Source organism: Phoxinus phoxinus (genome assembly GCF_949152265.1).
Source record: "Phoxinus phoxinus genome assembly, chromosome: 2".
In the NCBI taxonomy this organism is placed as follows: Eukaryota; Metazoa; Chordata; class Actinopteri; order Cypriniformes; family Leuciscidae; genus Phoxinus; species Phoxinus phoxinus.
Window position 1 is genome coordinate 2296871 of NC_136877.1, and position 14234 is coordinate 2311104.

At 44.1% G+C, this 14234-nt stretch overlaps 1 protein-coding gene across 4 annotated transcripts in view; it reads right to left on the minus strand.

The window, feature by feature from the left end:
- The window catches only part of rnf166 (ring finger protein 166), a 36036-nt gene that overhangs the window by 15740 nt on the left and 6062 nt on the right, over positions 1-14234 (minus strand). For all 4 annotated transcript variants that reach the window (XM_079589574.1, XM_079589573.1, XM_079589572.1 and 1 more), the window contains exon 2: positions 7504-7660. In XM_079589574.1, the coding sequence (XP_079445700.1) occupies positions 7504-7660 (157 nt within the window). The remainder of the gene's footprint in view (positions 1-7503; positions 7661-14234) is intronic.

The following is a 14234-nucleotide window of genomic DNA, read 5'->3' on the forward strand; positions in this document are numbered from 1 at the left end:
ATATTGTATTCATTTGCTTTAATCATGTGTTTAATTACGTGGTTGTACAGTGTTGTCTGTTTTTTATGCTAGTGTTAAAGATTAAAGATCCAGTAAATCTGAACTAGGGATGAGTCGCGGTCTTCGAATAGTCGAACTGCGTGAGAAATGCGATCATAAAAATGCTTTTTCGAATATCGTTATATTTTCGCGCAATTCCAACGTGTTCTAATCAGTGGTTCCCAACCTTTTTATCGTCTGAGACCCCCTTTTTCCCAAGAAAATATTTTATGGTCCCGCTTCACATTTAATGATATTCTCGCTCTTGTAAGCTTGCAGCAAGGATGACAAAATATGTTGTTTTCAAACAAACGGTATGTTTACTATAACCAGATACGTTTATGCACAAATAATAGCGAAAATACAATAACAAAAACATCAGAAGGCCCTTTGTAATTTAAAAAACGTAAGCCTAGGAGTAGCCTATCAATTGGCCCTATTTGAAATGCAATAACAAAAATATTCACACACAAAAAATAAAGAATATAGGCTAATAAACGACTGCTGTCTGGGGCCTCAATACTTGCATGTTATTTGTGAGGCTTTATTTTTTACGCTTTTGGCGCTATAGCGAGCGATAATAAACTTGCGTTTATTAACAGAGCAATGCGTCTTTCGGAACAACATTGTAGCCGGAACTACTTCTCTCTGTGTACGTCTATGACGAGTCACGCGGGTCCTGGGCTACTCCGCATCCGAACCCGTGTAAAATAGTCCCAATGTAAACACTTATTATAGGAGTACCAGTGGCTCAGGATAAGACAAAAACACGGATTGGAAAATGGATTTATGATGAACTCGCTCATTATATAAATTTTGTAAATTTTGAACAGAAAAAAGTTAAGGACTTTTATTTAATGCTCATTGCTCAAAACTTTTCAAAATATGACCCACAGAGCTCACTGACGCCCCCTTGTGGGCCGCGACCCCCCTGTTGGGAACCGATGGTCTACATAATTGACGCCGCGGCGCGCCTACCGTCACAGATCGCGGGTATTTTCCTGTCGGGGACACCAGGTGTTGCTAACATGAATAAAACTGCGCGATCTAGGCTCCCTGCGTTGTGTAGTGTAAACAAACAGCAGAAGAGCATTGCCGTGACCCCGTGACCGTTAACTCCGCGACCAACCATGAAGCTCCGTGTGGGACTCGTTTAAGAAAAATGAACAATGATAAAGTTGAGTGTGAATAATGCCATGCCTGGCAAAGTTAGCAATCTCCTACTACGCTCGCGACTCCTCCCAGGACACTAATCGTTTTGAACAAGAATATGACATATGCCTATTAAGCGTTAGGCTATGAATAGTTTGATTGAAACTAATTTGTTTAAAAAGTAGGTTAGTGCCGGTAACAAGGCAGGTTCGCATAAAATCATTGACATATCCTACCGCGGTTATCTTATATTTTGAGCATCTGGTTTGGCGATGCACAAACGGACTGTCGTGCTTGTTGTTTTTTCTTCTTCCAATTAGCTATAGGCCTACTATGTAAAAAAAAACGAGGATATGTGACTTGTTCAATTAATAAACCGTTTGTTTGATGACAAATTGCTAAAAATGAAATTAGCCTCCCTTTCTGTCATTGTGAGAATGTGTGTTTTTGTTTCTTTTTTCGAGCGATATTTGACTTTTGCTCCTCGATTGTCGAATGGCATCCCTAATCTAAACAGACAATAAAGTAAAACAAACAAAATGTAAATTCTGTCATCATTTACTCTTCCTCAAGTTGTTCCAAACCTGTATTAATAAAAAAAAGGGGAAAAAAAACATAGTAGAAAAAAAAAAAACCTATGGAAGTAAATGGGGTCCATCAAATAAATGAGAGAATGTTCATTTTTAAGTGAACTATCCCTTTAAGGGCATTTTAGAAGCAATTTCTAATGTACTGTAGAGTGCAAATGTGGGCTTTGCTCGTCATGTTTTTAAACCCAGCAAACATGTTTTGCTGACTTGATAAAACTAAAATATCTACAAAACTGCTGAGTCAAATCAACAGTGAGCAAAAAAAAAAAAGAAGAGAATAACAAAACCTGCATAACAAATAAAAAGGGTTTAGTGGTCTCTCTAAGCTCAGGACATCTCGAGGTCCGAGAATACGTCATTTTCCACGTTCCAGACGTTAACGTACACTCAGCCTCCGATGAGCAGGTTTGACATGCGCGGTGTAAATGCTTTTATACAACTTTATATAATTACATTCACTCGGAAGGGTAAAAGAAGCAGCGGATCTGCCATTGCATGCAAAGTTGCAAAACAAGAACGATGGAGAAGGATTTGCTGTTTGTATCACTCTTTCGGCACTAGAGTTGCCAGGTTTGCATAACAAAACCAATCGCTATTGCTATTCAAAACCTGCCCGAAAACTAGCCGTTACATTCCAGAAGAGATCCTAAAACTAACCGAACAAAAACTGTGCCGCGGATATTCTGTATCATAGCAACAAAGCGTCTCACCTGAAAAAATGCTGCGCTGCCAAATGCAGCATATCCGGCAGAGCGACTAGCGCTTTAAGCAGAGCGAGTAGCGTTTTCGGCAGAGCGACTAGCGTTTTCGGCAGAGCGACTAGCGTTTTCAGCAGAGCGACTAGCGTTTTCAGCAGAGCGACTAGCGTTTTCTGCAGAGCGACTAGCGTTTTCTGCAGAGCGACTAGCGTTTTCGGCAGAGCGACTAGCGTTTTCGGCAGAGCGACTAGCGTTTTCGGCAGAGCGACTAGCGTTTTCGGCAGAGCGACTAGCGTTTTCAGCAGAGTGACTAGCGTTTTCAGCAGAGCGACTAGCGTTTACAGCAGAGCGACTAGCGTTTTCTGCAGAGCGACTAGCGTTTACAGCAGAGCGAGTAGCGTTTTCGGCAGAGCGACTAGCGTTTTCAGCAGAGCGACTAGCGTTTTCGGCAGAGCGACTAGCGTTTTCTGCAGAGCGACTAGCGTTTTCTGCAGAGCGACTAGCGTTTTCTGCAGAGCGACTAGCGTTTTCAGCAGAGCGAGTAGCGTTTTCGGCAGAGCGACTAGCGTTTTCTGCAGAGCGACTAGCGTTTTCAGCAGAGCGAGTAGCGTTTTCGGCAGAGCGACTAGCGTTTTCTGCAGAGCGACTAGCGTTTACAGCAGAGCGAGTAGCGTTTTCGGCAGAGCGAGTAGCGTTTTCGGCAGAGCGAGTAGCGTTTACAGCAGAGCGACTAGCGTTTACAGCAGAGCGACAAGCGTTTTCAGCAGAGCGACTAGCGTTTTCAGCAGAGCGAGTAGCGTTTTCGGCAGAGTGAGTAGCGTTTTCGGCAGAGCGACTAGCGTTTACAGCAGAGCGACTAGCGTTTTCAGCAGAGCGACTAGCGTTTTCAGCAGAGCGACTAGCGTTTTCAGCAGAGCGACTAGCGTTTTCAGCAGAGCGACTAGCGTTTTCAGCAGAGCGACTAGCGTTTTCGGCAGAGCGACTAGCGTTTTCTGCAGAGCGACTAGCGTTTACAGCAGAGCGAGTAGCGTTTTCGGCAGAGCGACTAGCGTTTTCTGCAGAGCGACTAGCGTTTACAGCAGAGCGAGTAGCGTTTTCGGCAGAGCGACTAGCGTTTTCAGCAGAGCGACTAGCGTTTACAGCAGAGCGACTAGCGTTTACAGCAGAGCGAGTAGCGTTTTCGGCAGAGTGAGTAGCGTTTTCGGCAGAGCGACTAGCGTTTACGGCAGAGCGACTAGCGTTTTCAGCAGAGCGACTAGCGTTTTCAGCAGAGCGACTAGAGTTTTCAGCAGAGCGACTAGCGCTTTAAGCAGAGCGACTAGCGCTTTAAGCAGAGCGACTAGCGCTTTAAGCAGAGCGACTAGCGCTTTAAGCAGAGCGACTAGCGCTTTAAGCAGAGCGACTAGCGTTTTCAGCAGAGCGACTAGCGTTTTCAGCAGAGCGACTAGCGCTTTCAGCAGAGCGACTAGCGTTTTCAGCAGAGCGACTAGCGCTTTAAGCAGAGCGACTAGCGTTTTCAGCAGAGCGACTAGCGTTTCCAGCAGAGCGACTAGCGTTTTCAGCAGAGCGACTAGCGTTTTCAGCAGGGCGACTAGCGTTTTCAGCAGAGCGACTAGCGTTTCCAGCAGAGCGACTAGCGTTTCCAGCAGAGCGACTAGCGTTTTCAGCAGAGCGACTAGCGTTTTCAGCAGAGCGACTAGAGTTTTCAGCAGAGCGACTAGAGTTTTCAGCAGAGTGACTAGAGTTTTCAGCAGAGCGACTAGCGTTTCCAGCAGAGCGACTAGCGTTTTCAGCAGAGCGACTAGCGTTTTCAGCAGGGCGACTAGCGTTTTCAGCAGAGCGACTAGCGTTTCCAGCAGAGCGACTAGCGTTTTCAGCAGAGCGACTAGCGTTTCCAGCAGAGCGACTAGCGTTTTCAGCAGAGCGACTAGCGTTTTCAGCAGAGCGACTAGCGTTTACAGCAGAGCGACTAGAGTTTTCAGCAGAGCGACTAGAGTTTTCAGCAGAGCGACTAGCGTTTCCAGCAGAGCGACTAGCGTTTTCAGCAGAGCGACTAGCGTTTTCAGCAGGGCGACTAGCGTTTTCAGCAGAGCGACTAGCGTTTCCAGCAGAGCGACTAGCGTTTTCAGCAGAGCGACTAGCGTTTTCAGCAGAGCGACTAGCGTTTACAGCAGAGCGACTAGAGTTTTCAGCAGAGCGACTAGCGTTTCCAGCAGAGCGACTAGCGTTTTCAGCAGAGCGACTAGCGTTTTCAGCAGGGCGACTAGCGTTTTCAGCAGAGCGACTAGCGTTTCCAGCAGAGCGACTAGCGTTTTCAGCAGAGCGACTAGCGTTTTCAGCAGAGCGACTAGCGTTTCCAGCAGAGCGACTAGCGTTTCCAGCAGAGCGACTAGCGTTTTCAGCAGAGCGACTAGAGTTTTCAGCAGAGCGACTAGCGTTTTCAGCAGAGCGACTAGCGTTTCCAGCAGAGCGACTAGCGTTTTCAGCAGAGCGACTAGCGTTTTCAGCAGAGCGACTAGCGTTTTCAGCAGAGCGACTAGAGTTTTAAGCAGAGCGACTAGCGCTTTAAGCAGAGCGACTAGCGTTTTCAGCAGAGCGACTAGCGTTTTCAGCAGAGCGACTAGCGTTTACAGCAGAGCGACTAGAGTTTTCAGCAGAGCGACTAGCGTTTCCAGCAGAGCGACTAGCGTTTTCAGCAGAGCGACTAGCGTTTTCAGCAGGGCGACTAGCGTTTTCAGCAGAGCGACTAGCGTTTCCAGCAGAGCGACTAGCGTTTTCAGCAGAGCGACTAGCGTTTCCAGCAGAGCGACTAGCGTTTTCAGCAGAGCGACTAGCGTTTTCAGCAGAGCGACTAGCGTTTACAGCAGAGCGACTAGAGTTTTCAGCAGAGCGACTAGAGTTTTCAGCAGAGCGACTAGCGTTTACAGCAGAGCGACTAGCGTTTCCAGCAGAGCGACTAGCGTTTCCAGCAGAGCGACTAGCGTTTTCAGCAGAGCGAGTAGCGTTTTCAGCAGAGCGAGTAGCGTTTTCAGCAGAGCGACTAGCGTTTTCAGCAGGGCGACTAGCGTTTTCAGCAGAGCGACTAGCGTTTACAGCAGAGCGACTAGCGTTTCCAGCAGAGCGACTAGCGTTTTCAGCAGAGCGACTAGCGTTTTCAGCAGAGCGACTAGCGTTTACAGCAGAGCGACTAGAGTTTTCAGCAGAGCGACTAGAGTTTTCAGCAGAGCGACTAGCGTTTCCAGCAGAGCGACTAGCGTTTTCAGCAGAGCGACTAGCGTTTTCAGCAGAGCGACTAGCGTTTTCAGCAGGGCGACTAGCGTTTTCAGCAGAGCGACTAGAGTTTTCTGCAGAGCGACTAGCGTTTACAGCAGAGCGAGTAGCGTTTTCGGCAGAGCGACTAGCGTTTTCTGCAGAGCGACTAGCGTTTACAGCAGAGCGAGTAGCGTTTTCTGCAGAGCGACTAGCGTTTACAGCAGAGCGACTAGCGTTTTCAGCAGGGCGACTAGCGTTTTCAGCAGAGCGACTAGCGTTTACAGCAGAGCGAGTAACGTTTTCGGCAGAGCGACTAGCGTTTTCTGCAGAGCGACTAGCGTTTACAGCAGAGCGACTAGCGTTTTCGGCAGAGCGACTAGCGTTTTCAGCAGAGCGACTAGTGTTTTCAGCAGAGCGACTAGTGTTTTCAGCAGAGCGACTAGTGTTTACAGCAGAGCGACTAGCGTTTACAGCAGAGCGAGTAGCGTTTTCGGCAGAGCGACTAGCGTTTTCAGCAGAGCGACTAGTGTTTACAGCAGAGCGACTAGCGTTTACAGCAGAGCGAGTAGCGTTTTCGGCAGAGCGAGTAGCGTTTTCGGCAGAGCGACTAGCGTTTACGGCAGAGCGACTAGCGCTTTAAGCAGAGCGACTAGCGTTTTCAGCAGAGCGACTAGCGCTTTAAGCAGAGCGACTAGCGTTTTCAGCAGAGCGACTAGCGTTTTCAGCAGAGCGACTAGAGTTTTCAGCAGAGCGACTAGCGTTTTCAGCAGAGCGACTAGCGTTTTCAGCAGAGCGACTAGCGTTTTCAGCAGAGCGACTAGCGTTTACAGCAGAGCGACTAGAGTTTTCAGCAGAGCGACTAGCGTTTTCAGCAGAGCGACTAGCGTTTTCAGCAGGGCGACTAGCGTTTTCAGCAGAGCGACTAGCGTTTTCAGCAGAGCGACTAGCGTTTCCAGCAGAGCGACTAGCGTTTTCAGCAGAGCGACTAGCGTTTTCAGCAGAGCGACTAGCGTTTACAGCAGAGCGACTAGCGTTTTCAGCAGAGCGACTAGCGTTTTCAGCAGAGCGACTAGCGTTTACAGCAGAGCGACTAGCGTTTTCAGCAGAGCGACTAGCGTTTCCAGCAGAGCGACTAGCGTTTTCAGCAGAGCGACTAGCGTTTCCAGCAGAGCGACTAGCGTTTTCAGCAGAGCGACTAGCGTTTTCAGCAGAGCGACTAGCGTTTTCAGCAGAGCGACTAGCGTTTACAGCAGAGCGACTAGCGTTTTCAGCAGAGCGACTAGCGTTTCCAGCAGAGCGACTAGCGTTTCCAGCAGAGCGACTAGCGTTTTCAGCAGAGCGACTAGAGTTTTCAGCAGAGCGACTAGAGTTTTCAGCAGAGCGACTAGCGTTTTCAGCTGGCTAAAAAACACACTCTGGTGGACACACGGCCTAACAAACTCAAAATCCATCCTGCGGAAAACATTTTGAAATTGGACTGTTACCATGGAAATGGTACTTTAAATTATTTTATCTGGCTCCTCCCCTAGTGGGCGTTGTCAGGTTTCATATTACAAAATGTATTCCAACTACTTTATAATCAAAACCTTTTCTAATCTTGACAAAACTCACATCGCCGGAAAGCTCTGGGTCTCAAGGTTCCATATTTTGTGATAGAAGTGAATTTTGGACAAAAAATAGAATATAGAAATAGAACAACTTTGATGAACTTTTTTGATCCACTTCAAATGTTGACTACTGTATACACACACGCATGATATTTGTGTACTAACCTTCTTGCTGCACCCCCGGCACGGTGCCTTATACGACGAGAGCTGTTTCTCCACGCTGGAGGATTTCTCCACTTTCTTTGGATCGAAAGGCATTCGGCAGAGCGGACAGAGCGGAGATGTGACCTGAAGACACGGCTGGAGACAATCCCCACAGAAACTGTGAACACACACACACACACACACACACACACATTACAGGCACAGTATATAGTGTGGCATGTCACAGACAGTTCATCACGCTGACATTAGAGCTGCTACTGTAATGTGTGAATGCTTGCATAATCATAATCATAATAAAACTGTTCCTTCATTAATGAATAACTACACAGGAACAAATGAGTAACACACTAATAACACTCTAGTAACTACTATTAACTAACAAGGAACTAATTAGTAAGTAATAGCGCTCAGTTGAATGTGATAGTTCAACTATTACAGGGTTTGACAGATCCTGTAAAATGAAATTACAGGACTTTAAGAAATACTTTTTTGGTTTTCAAGGACTACAATCAGAGATCTCACTTATCAAACAATATAAATAAACATAAAAACAGTAAATATTATTGGTCAGATGACAAAGATATCGCTTTCCTTATTCAAACTGATTTTTTCTCCCATGAATATATGATTGAGGTGAATAATAAAAGCTGCATCATATACTTGAATATTTATGAGCAATATCACACTCATATCCATGCGAAATACCTCTATATCAATATCAGACGGACTGCAGCGTTCATTGTGTGTGAAAAGATTGTTTATCGATGAAATTAAACACTAATTTCACATATATTGGCTTTCAATAATTCAAGCGCTTTTCAAGTACCTTTTTCATAAACATTGCAGTTTTCAAGGGTTTTCCAGGACTTACATCAAATTCAAGTACTTTGTACGAACCCTGGTATTAGCCAATCAATAACTACTATTATTCATACCTCACTGAAGACTACTAATAACTACAAGCCTATATACAGGTTCATAATTAATATTAATAATGCATAATGTGTAATATAAGGTAATGGTAACCCATTAGTAATGACTCGAGTGTGACTACTTCCTTCTAATAATTTGGATCAGTATCTAAAGTGAAGATCATGGGATCACACTAGTTATGATTAAAGCGTTACCAAATCCATCGGAAGGAATTACCATTCAAAATCTTATGACTTCAGTCAATATAAGGGAATTATCATGATTTTCACTTTAGAAAACGGATCCAAATAATTAGTAGTTCCTTTAGAAGGATGTAGTAACACTCGAGTCATTACTAGTGGGTTATCTATGGAAGTAAAATAATGGCAAATGTTTTTGAAATAAAAAGCCTGTTGAATTGCACTACTTGAAAAAAACGTGCTTGCATTTAAATGCATCGTATTTTTAGGGCTTGCATGCATTTTCACCCCCTGCTGGTGAGATGGATTAACAGCAGATGGAGATTCTGCTCGGTAATCTACTGCTTTTCCTGCAGTTCCTGGATATCAATGTTGAATTTACTGTCGAATTTGAACCACTGAATTTGTAAAGCGAAATAAAATGGACCGAAAATTGCCTGTTGAATAATATAGGTTGTATTTTTAAACAGTTTGAATATTTTGGAAGTGGAATATGAAAGGTGAATATGGATTGTTGCATTTTTATTAATGAATGCATTTCAAATGTTTTGAATTGAAATATTTACAGCTTAAATATACAACCATGCTGAATTTCAGCCCTAAAAATACAATGCATTGAAATGCAAGCACGGTTAATGCAATGCATATTCAAACAGGCTTTTTTATTTCAAAAACATTTGGCATTATTTGACTTCCACAGTTACCGTTACCTTACATGATAAATTATTAATATTAATTCATATTATTCCCCAGCGTCGAGATCAGATTTTAATATTTTTTTTGATTTGGCGTATAATCAATGAGGAAGTTATATTGCAATGTGGGTATTTTTTGTTTGTTTTTTATTAATAATATTGTATTGTCTTATTGTTATGTTTTTATTATGCAGTACATCGGTCAGCCTAGGTTGTTAATGTTAATGGTGCTATATAGATAAAATGGGCATTGACAAATGTCAGGAAACACGATTCCTGGATGCATGTCAATATCCACGGATCACTGGATCTTTGGTAAGCTGTAAGAAACACTATATCGTGCGTTTGAACAGTTTCTCCTGTTGAATCCAGTCACTCATCGGCTCTTCTGCCACTCAGTCCGCCCGAGGGAACGTGACGTCAATGCAAACCCACTATTCTGAACCACTGAGCTCAGGATAGCTGAATAAATGCTGATGTTATCAGGGATTTGGCCATCACCTCTCAAGCTGGCGTGACTCAGATCGGGTCCGAGCGCATCAGCAGAAAGCGGCCGGTGAACTCGCGGTGCCTTGTCACTTTCTGACGGATGAGGCAAGAGTTTACGGGACTGTAAAGGCAATGAATCACGCAGAGCTTTTGTCGCACCGTGTTTTATGGCACTGTTGAATCCAGGGCCAATGAAGAGCCAGTCCATCACTGTCCAAACCTAAACTACACTGACTGACGGACTCGCGAGAGCTGGGAGTGAAGGCCAGTCGTAAGCGTGTAGCATTGCGTTCGCAAGATTCCGGTGTTGTGCCGAATTTCGACCCCCTGCCAAATTATTAACAACCCCCCCCCCCCCCCTAATCATAACCCCTCCCCTATTCATAACCCCTCCCCTAATTCTAACCCCTCCTCTAATCATAACCCCTCCCCTATTCATAACACCTCCCCTAATTCTAACCCCTCACCTAATCATAACCCCTCACCTAATCATAACCCCTCCACTAATCATAACCCCTCCCCTAATCATAACCCCTCCCCTAAGCATAACCCCTCCCCTAAGCATAACCCCTCCCCTAAGCATAACCCCTCCCCTAATCATAACCCCTCCCCTAAGCATAACCCCTCCCCTAAGCATAACCCCTCCCCTAATCATAACCCCTCCTCTAATCATAACCCCTCCCCTAATCATAACCCCTCCCCTAATCATAACCCCTCCTCTAATCATAACCCCTCACCTAATCATAACCCCTCCTCTAATCATAACCCCTCCCCTAATCATAACCCCTCCCCTAATTCTAACCCCTCCTCTAATCATAACCCCTCACCTAATCATAACCCCTCCCCTAATCATAACCCCTCCCCTAATCATAACCCCTCCCCCACAACTAATCCTAAACCTACCAATGCTAGGGGGGTAATAATTTGGCGGGGGTCGAAATTCGGCACAACACCGAAAAACTCAGACCCAACAATTAATCGCATTGGTCAAATTAGCAGCATTCACCTTTTTTTTTTTAAACTAGAGCTGTTAAACTACTAAAAAAATGTTGATTACAGTATACAGATTAAATGACATAAAAAAAAAAAAGAAATTAGATTATTGTGGCCGACGAGTACAGAAATAAACACTATATCGGCCGATATATTTTCATTTTTAATCATTATCGGCTTGATAAAAAAAACACATCGCGGAGCAGAGCGGAGACTGACAAACGCGCTACAGACAGGACAGACCATGTTACTTTTCGGTTACTTTTGATATTAAACGCATTAAACAAAGTCTCACCTTTCAAACTTGGTTATTTTTTTTAAGAAATTTAAACAATAAATACCATTTTGTGGCTCTTTAATGTGTCAGATCGCGGTAGAGCCTCAGTTAAAGCCGCTCGTGAACCGATCATCTCTTCCTTCTAGTTCATTTATAGCATCAAATAAACATGAATGAACATCAGAAGGAATGTTGTTTTAACCGCGGAAAGACGTCAGTACACTCCGCTTCTCAAGCTCAAATCCTCCCATGTTAATCTACTAACTCTCCTGACTGCTTTGACAAAATGGCGGATGGCGACAAAATGGCGGATGGCGACGTATGATTGGTCAGATCACCTGTCAATGAAGCTCCCTGCGAAGGGTCAATTGTGTTTGGGACAGTGCTTTTAATGGTGAGGCTTTTGTTTTTGTAATCAGGCTCTCAAAAATTATATAAAAATCTGGATTTAGATTTATCGGCCAATATATCGGTTATCGGCTTTCAAGTATAAAGAATTATCGGTTATCGGCCAAAATTTTCATATCAATGCATCCCTACCAAATATTCATGCCATTTAAATCACAATAACTTCATCACAACAACTGGCCATTGACAACTCTTCTCTTTAGATATCGGTACGATCACAGGCCACTGAAGAATATCGGCTGACCAGAATGCATGATTTTTGGTGGGAATTTTTTTTCTCCATCAAATACCATTTGATTTGAAGAATAATATTTCACACACACAGAGAGAGAGAGAGAGAGAGATAGAGAGATAGCTGCTGTTGAGTATTGCAGACATAATGAGAGCAAAAGAAAGCAGGTGCCGGTGGCGAGGAGTCGGGCTCTTTCCCTACAACCCCCATATTCCACAGTTTAAAGCCGAGCATGATGGCGGCGCTCCCTCCCGGAGGAGAATGAAGCTATTTCCATAAACATCAGGGGAAGGAGAACGACGCCTGAACCGGCAGAGTGGCGCTTACACAGGAAATTTGATGTTCTGAAATAACAGACAATGATCTGACAAGCTTTCTTTCACACATAATAATAATAATAATAATAATTCATTATATTTCGCTTTTCTCTGCACTCAAAGTGCTTTACATAGAAGCGGGAATCTCCTCAACCACACATGGCGGGAAGTAGAAGAGAGACGTCAGAGAGTTCACCATTGTGACTGTAGCCGCGTTTCCATTATCCTTCAAATTGTGCAAATCGAAATAGAAAATTGAACATACGCCAAAATGAAAAACATTTGAAAAACAGTCTCTACCAGTCGATCTACGAACGCCGATCCAAGTGCGCTGAACTGTGTAAAATCTCATATGGTCCAGCGCACTTGGATCGGCGTTCGTAGATCGTCTGGTAGAGACTGTTTTTCAAAGATGGCTTCTGCTTGTATACGTGAAGTTGACTATGTATAAAATATCTTCTTATTAAACTGTCTGGACACGTACACAGTTCTCAATGCTTCGGTTTGAAGGTAGGGACCCTCATTATGCTGCCGTGTTAGTGTGGGGCTATTTTGAGCCTTGTTAGTGGCATTAACAAGCGATTTTTATTTGTCATTACTCTATGCCCCATATATACTAGCGTTATACTAGCGTTATAGGCTAAACTGTTTTTAGAGATAAAACTATTTACATTCGATAATCATGAAAACAAATCTCAGATAACGGTTGACTAGGTAACAATGTGTAATTAGACCAAAGGTTCATTTTGCGCCGGAGTTCTCCTTTAAAGGTGCGTTCACACTACAAGCGACACGTTAGCATTAATTTCAATGGGGAGCGGGCGTTTTCCGGCGACACGCGCGATCGCGGCCGTTGGCGACCTGATGGGGCGTGTCTGGCGATGCGACAAAGTTGAGATCTGTTTAACTTTATGCAAATGAAGAGCAACTTTCGGGAGCGACAACCAATAGGAGTGAAGTCTGGTGTCTTTAAACGGCACCAGACGATGAATACGGGTCTTATCTAGCGAAACCATCGTCATTTCACAAATAAATAAAAAAGTTTACGTTTTATAAGCACAAGCGCTCGCCTTGCTCTGTTCTGTGATGCCCATTTCGTGTGCGTATCCTGGGTGTTGTAATATTAAAAAGCCTAAAATAATTTTTTCGTCAGGATAGAAATGTTTTACTTTTCATAGAAGCGTGACCTTTTCAACGTAATTGACCGTTCGCAAAACCCCGCCCTCGACTGGTTCTCGTCCAATCCTAGCTCAGCAACTGTAACTAAGGAGAAGGACCTCCGTCAAACATTCCGATTTCAGCAAGATAGTGAAACGATGCGCCTATGGCAGTGAGGTCTGCACGGGCTTAAAACTTGCTGTATTTTATGATTGCTTGCAACAATAATAAAAAAAATAGGCTACATGTACAAACACCGTTTCACTGCGGCACTGCGGCCCCTCATCAGTCAGCAAACAAGGGAGAAAAAAGATAAAAAGCACGGACTTACTAATTACGAAACTTTGATGTGGTTGAACAGGTACACAGTCACAAATTCCTCTGGAACTCAAACATTAAACTTCAAAACAAAGTTTGCGCAGTTGCACAACTATTTACACAAATATATCCTTCTCAGTCGGCTACGAGTTATGAATGAAGAGAACCGCATCGAGAGTTGATGGTTTCAGCGCGTCCTCTGATTGCAGTGTTGTGACTAAAATAGCGCGCGCGGGAGCACATGCGCAAAACAGTTTTGTAAAATGATAGGCTATATGATCAAATAAAAATGATTGATATATAATTTTACAAAACTGTTTTGTGCATGTGCTCCCGTGCGCTATTCTGTATATACTCTCTGTCGTGCTCTGGAGGATATGTCGCTGAATTACTCCAAAACCAATCACTTAATGTATGGAGCTCAACCCAGCCATTTGTCTGGTTCTCAATTGTTTGACGGGCGTAGTAACAATAACTAAGGGGCGTGGCTTTTGCAACGGTCAATTGCGTATTACATGACGCCACAATTCACCTTTGGCTAAGCCCCGCCCCCCTTAGTTACTGTTGCTACCTCCGACAACTTCATCTGGGCTCTGGTTTGGTATCAACATGGCTTATGCTGTGACAGCTCTTCCTGCTGAAATTTTATCAAACTTTTATAGAGCAGCAAATAAAGTGTCTGATAGAAGTAGGCAAAAGTGTCTGCAGTGTGCGTTTGAAGGCTTTATTCAA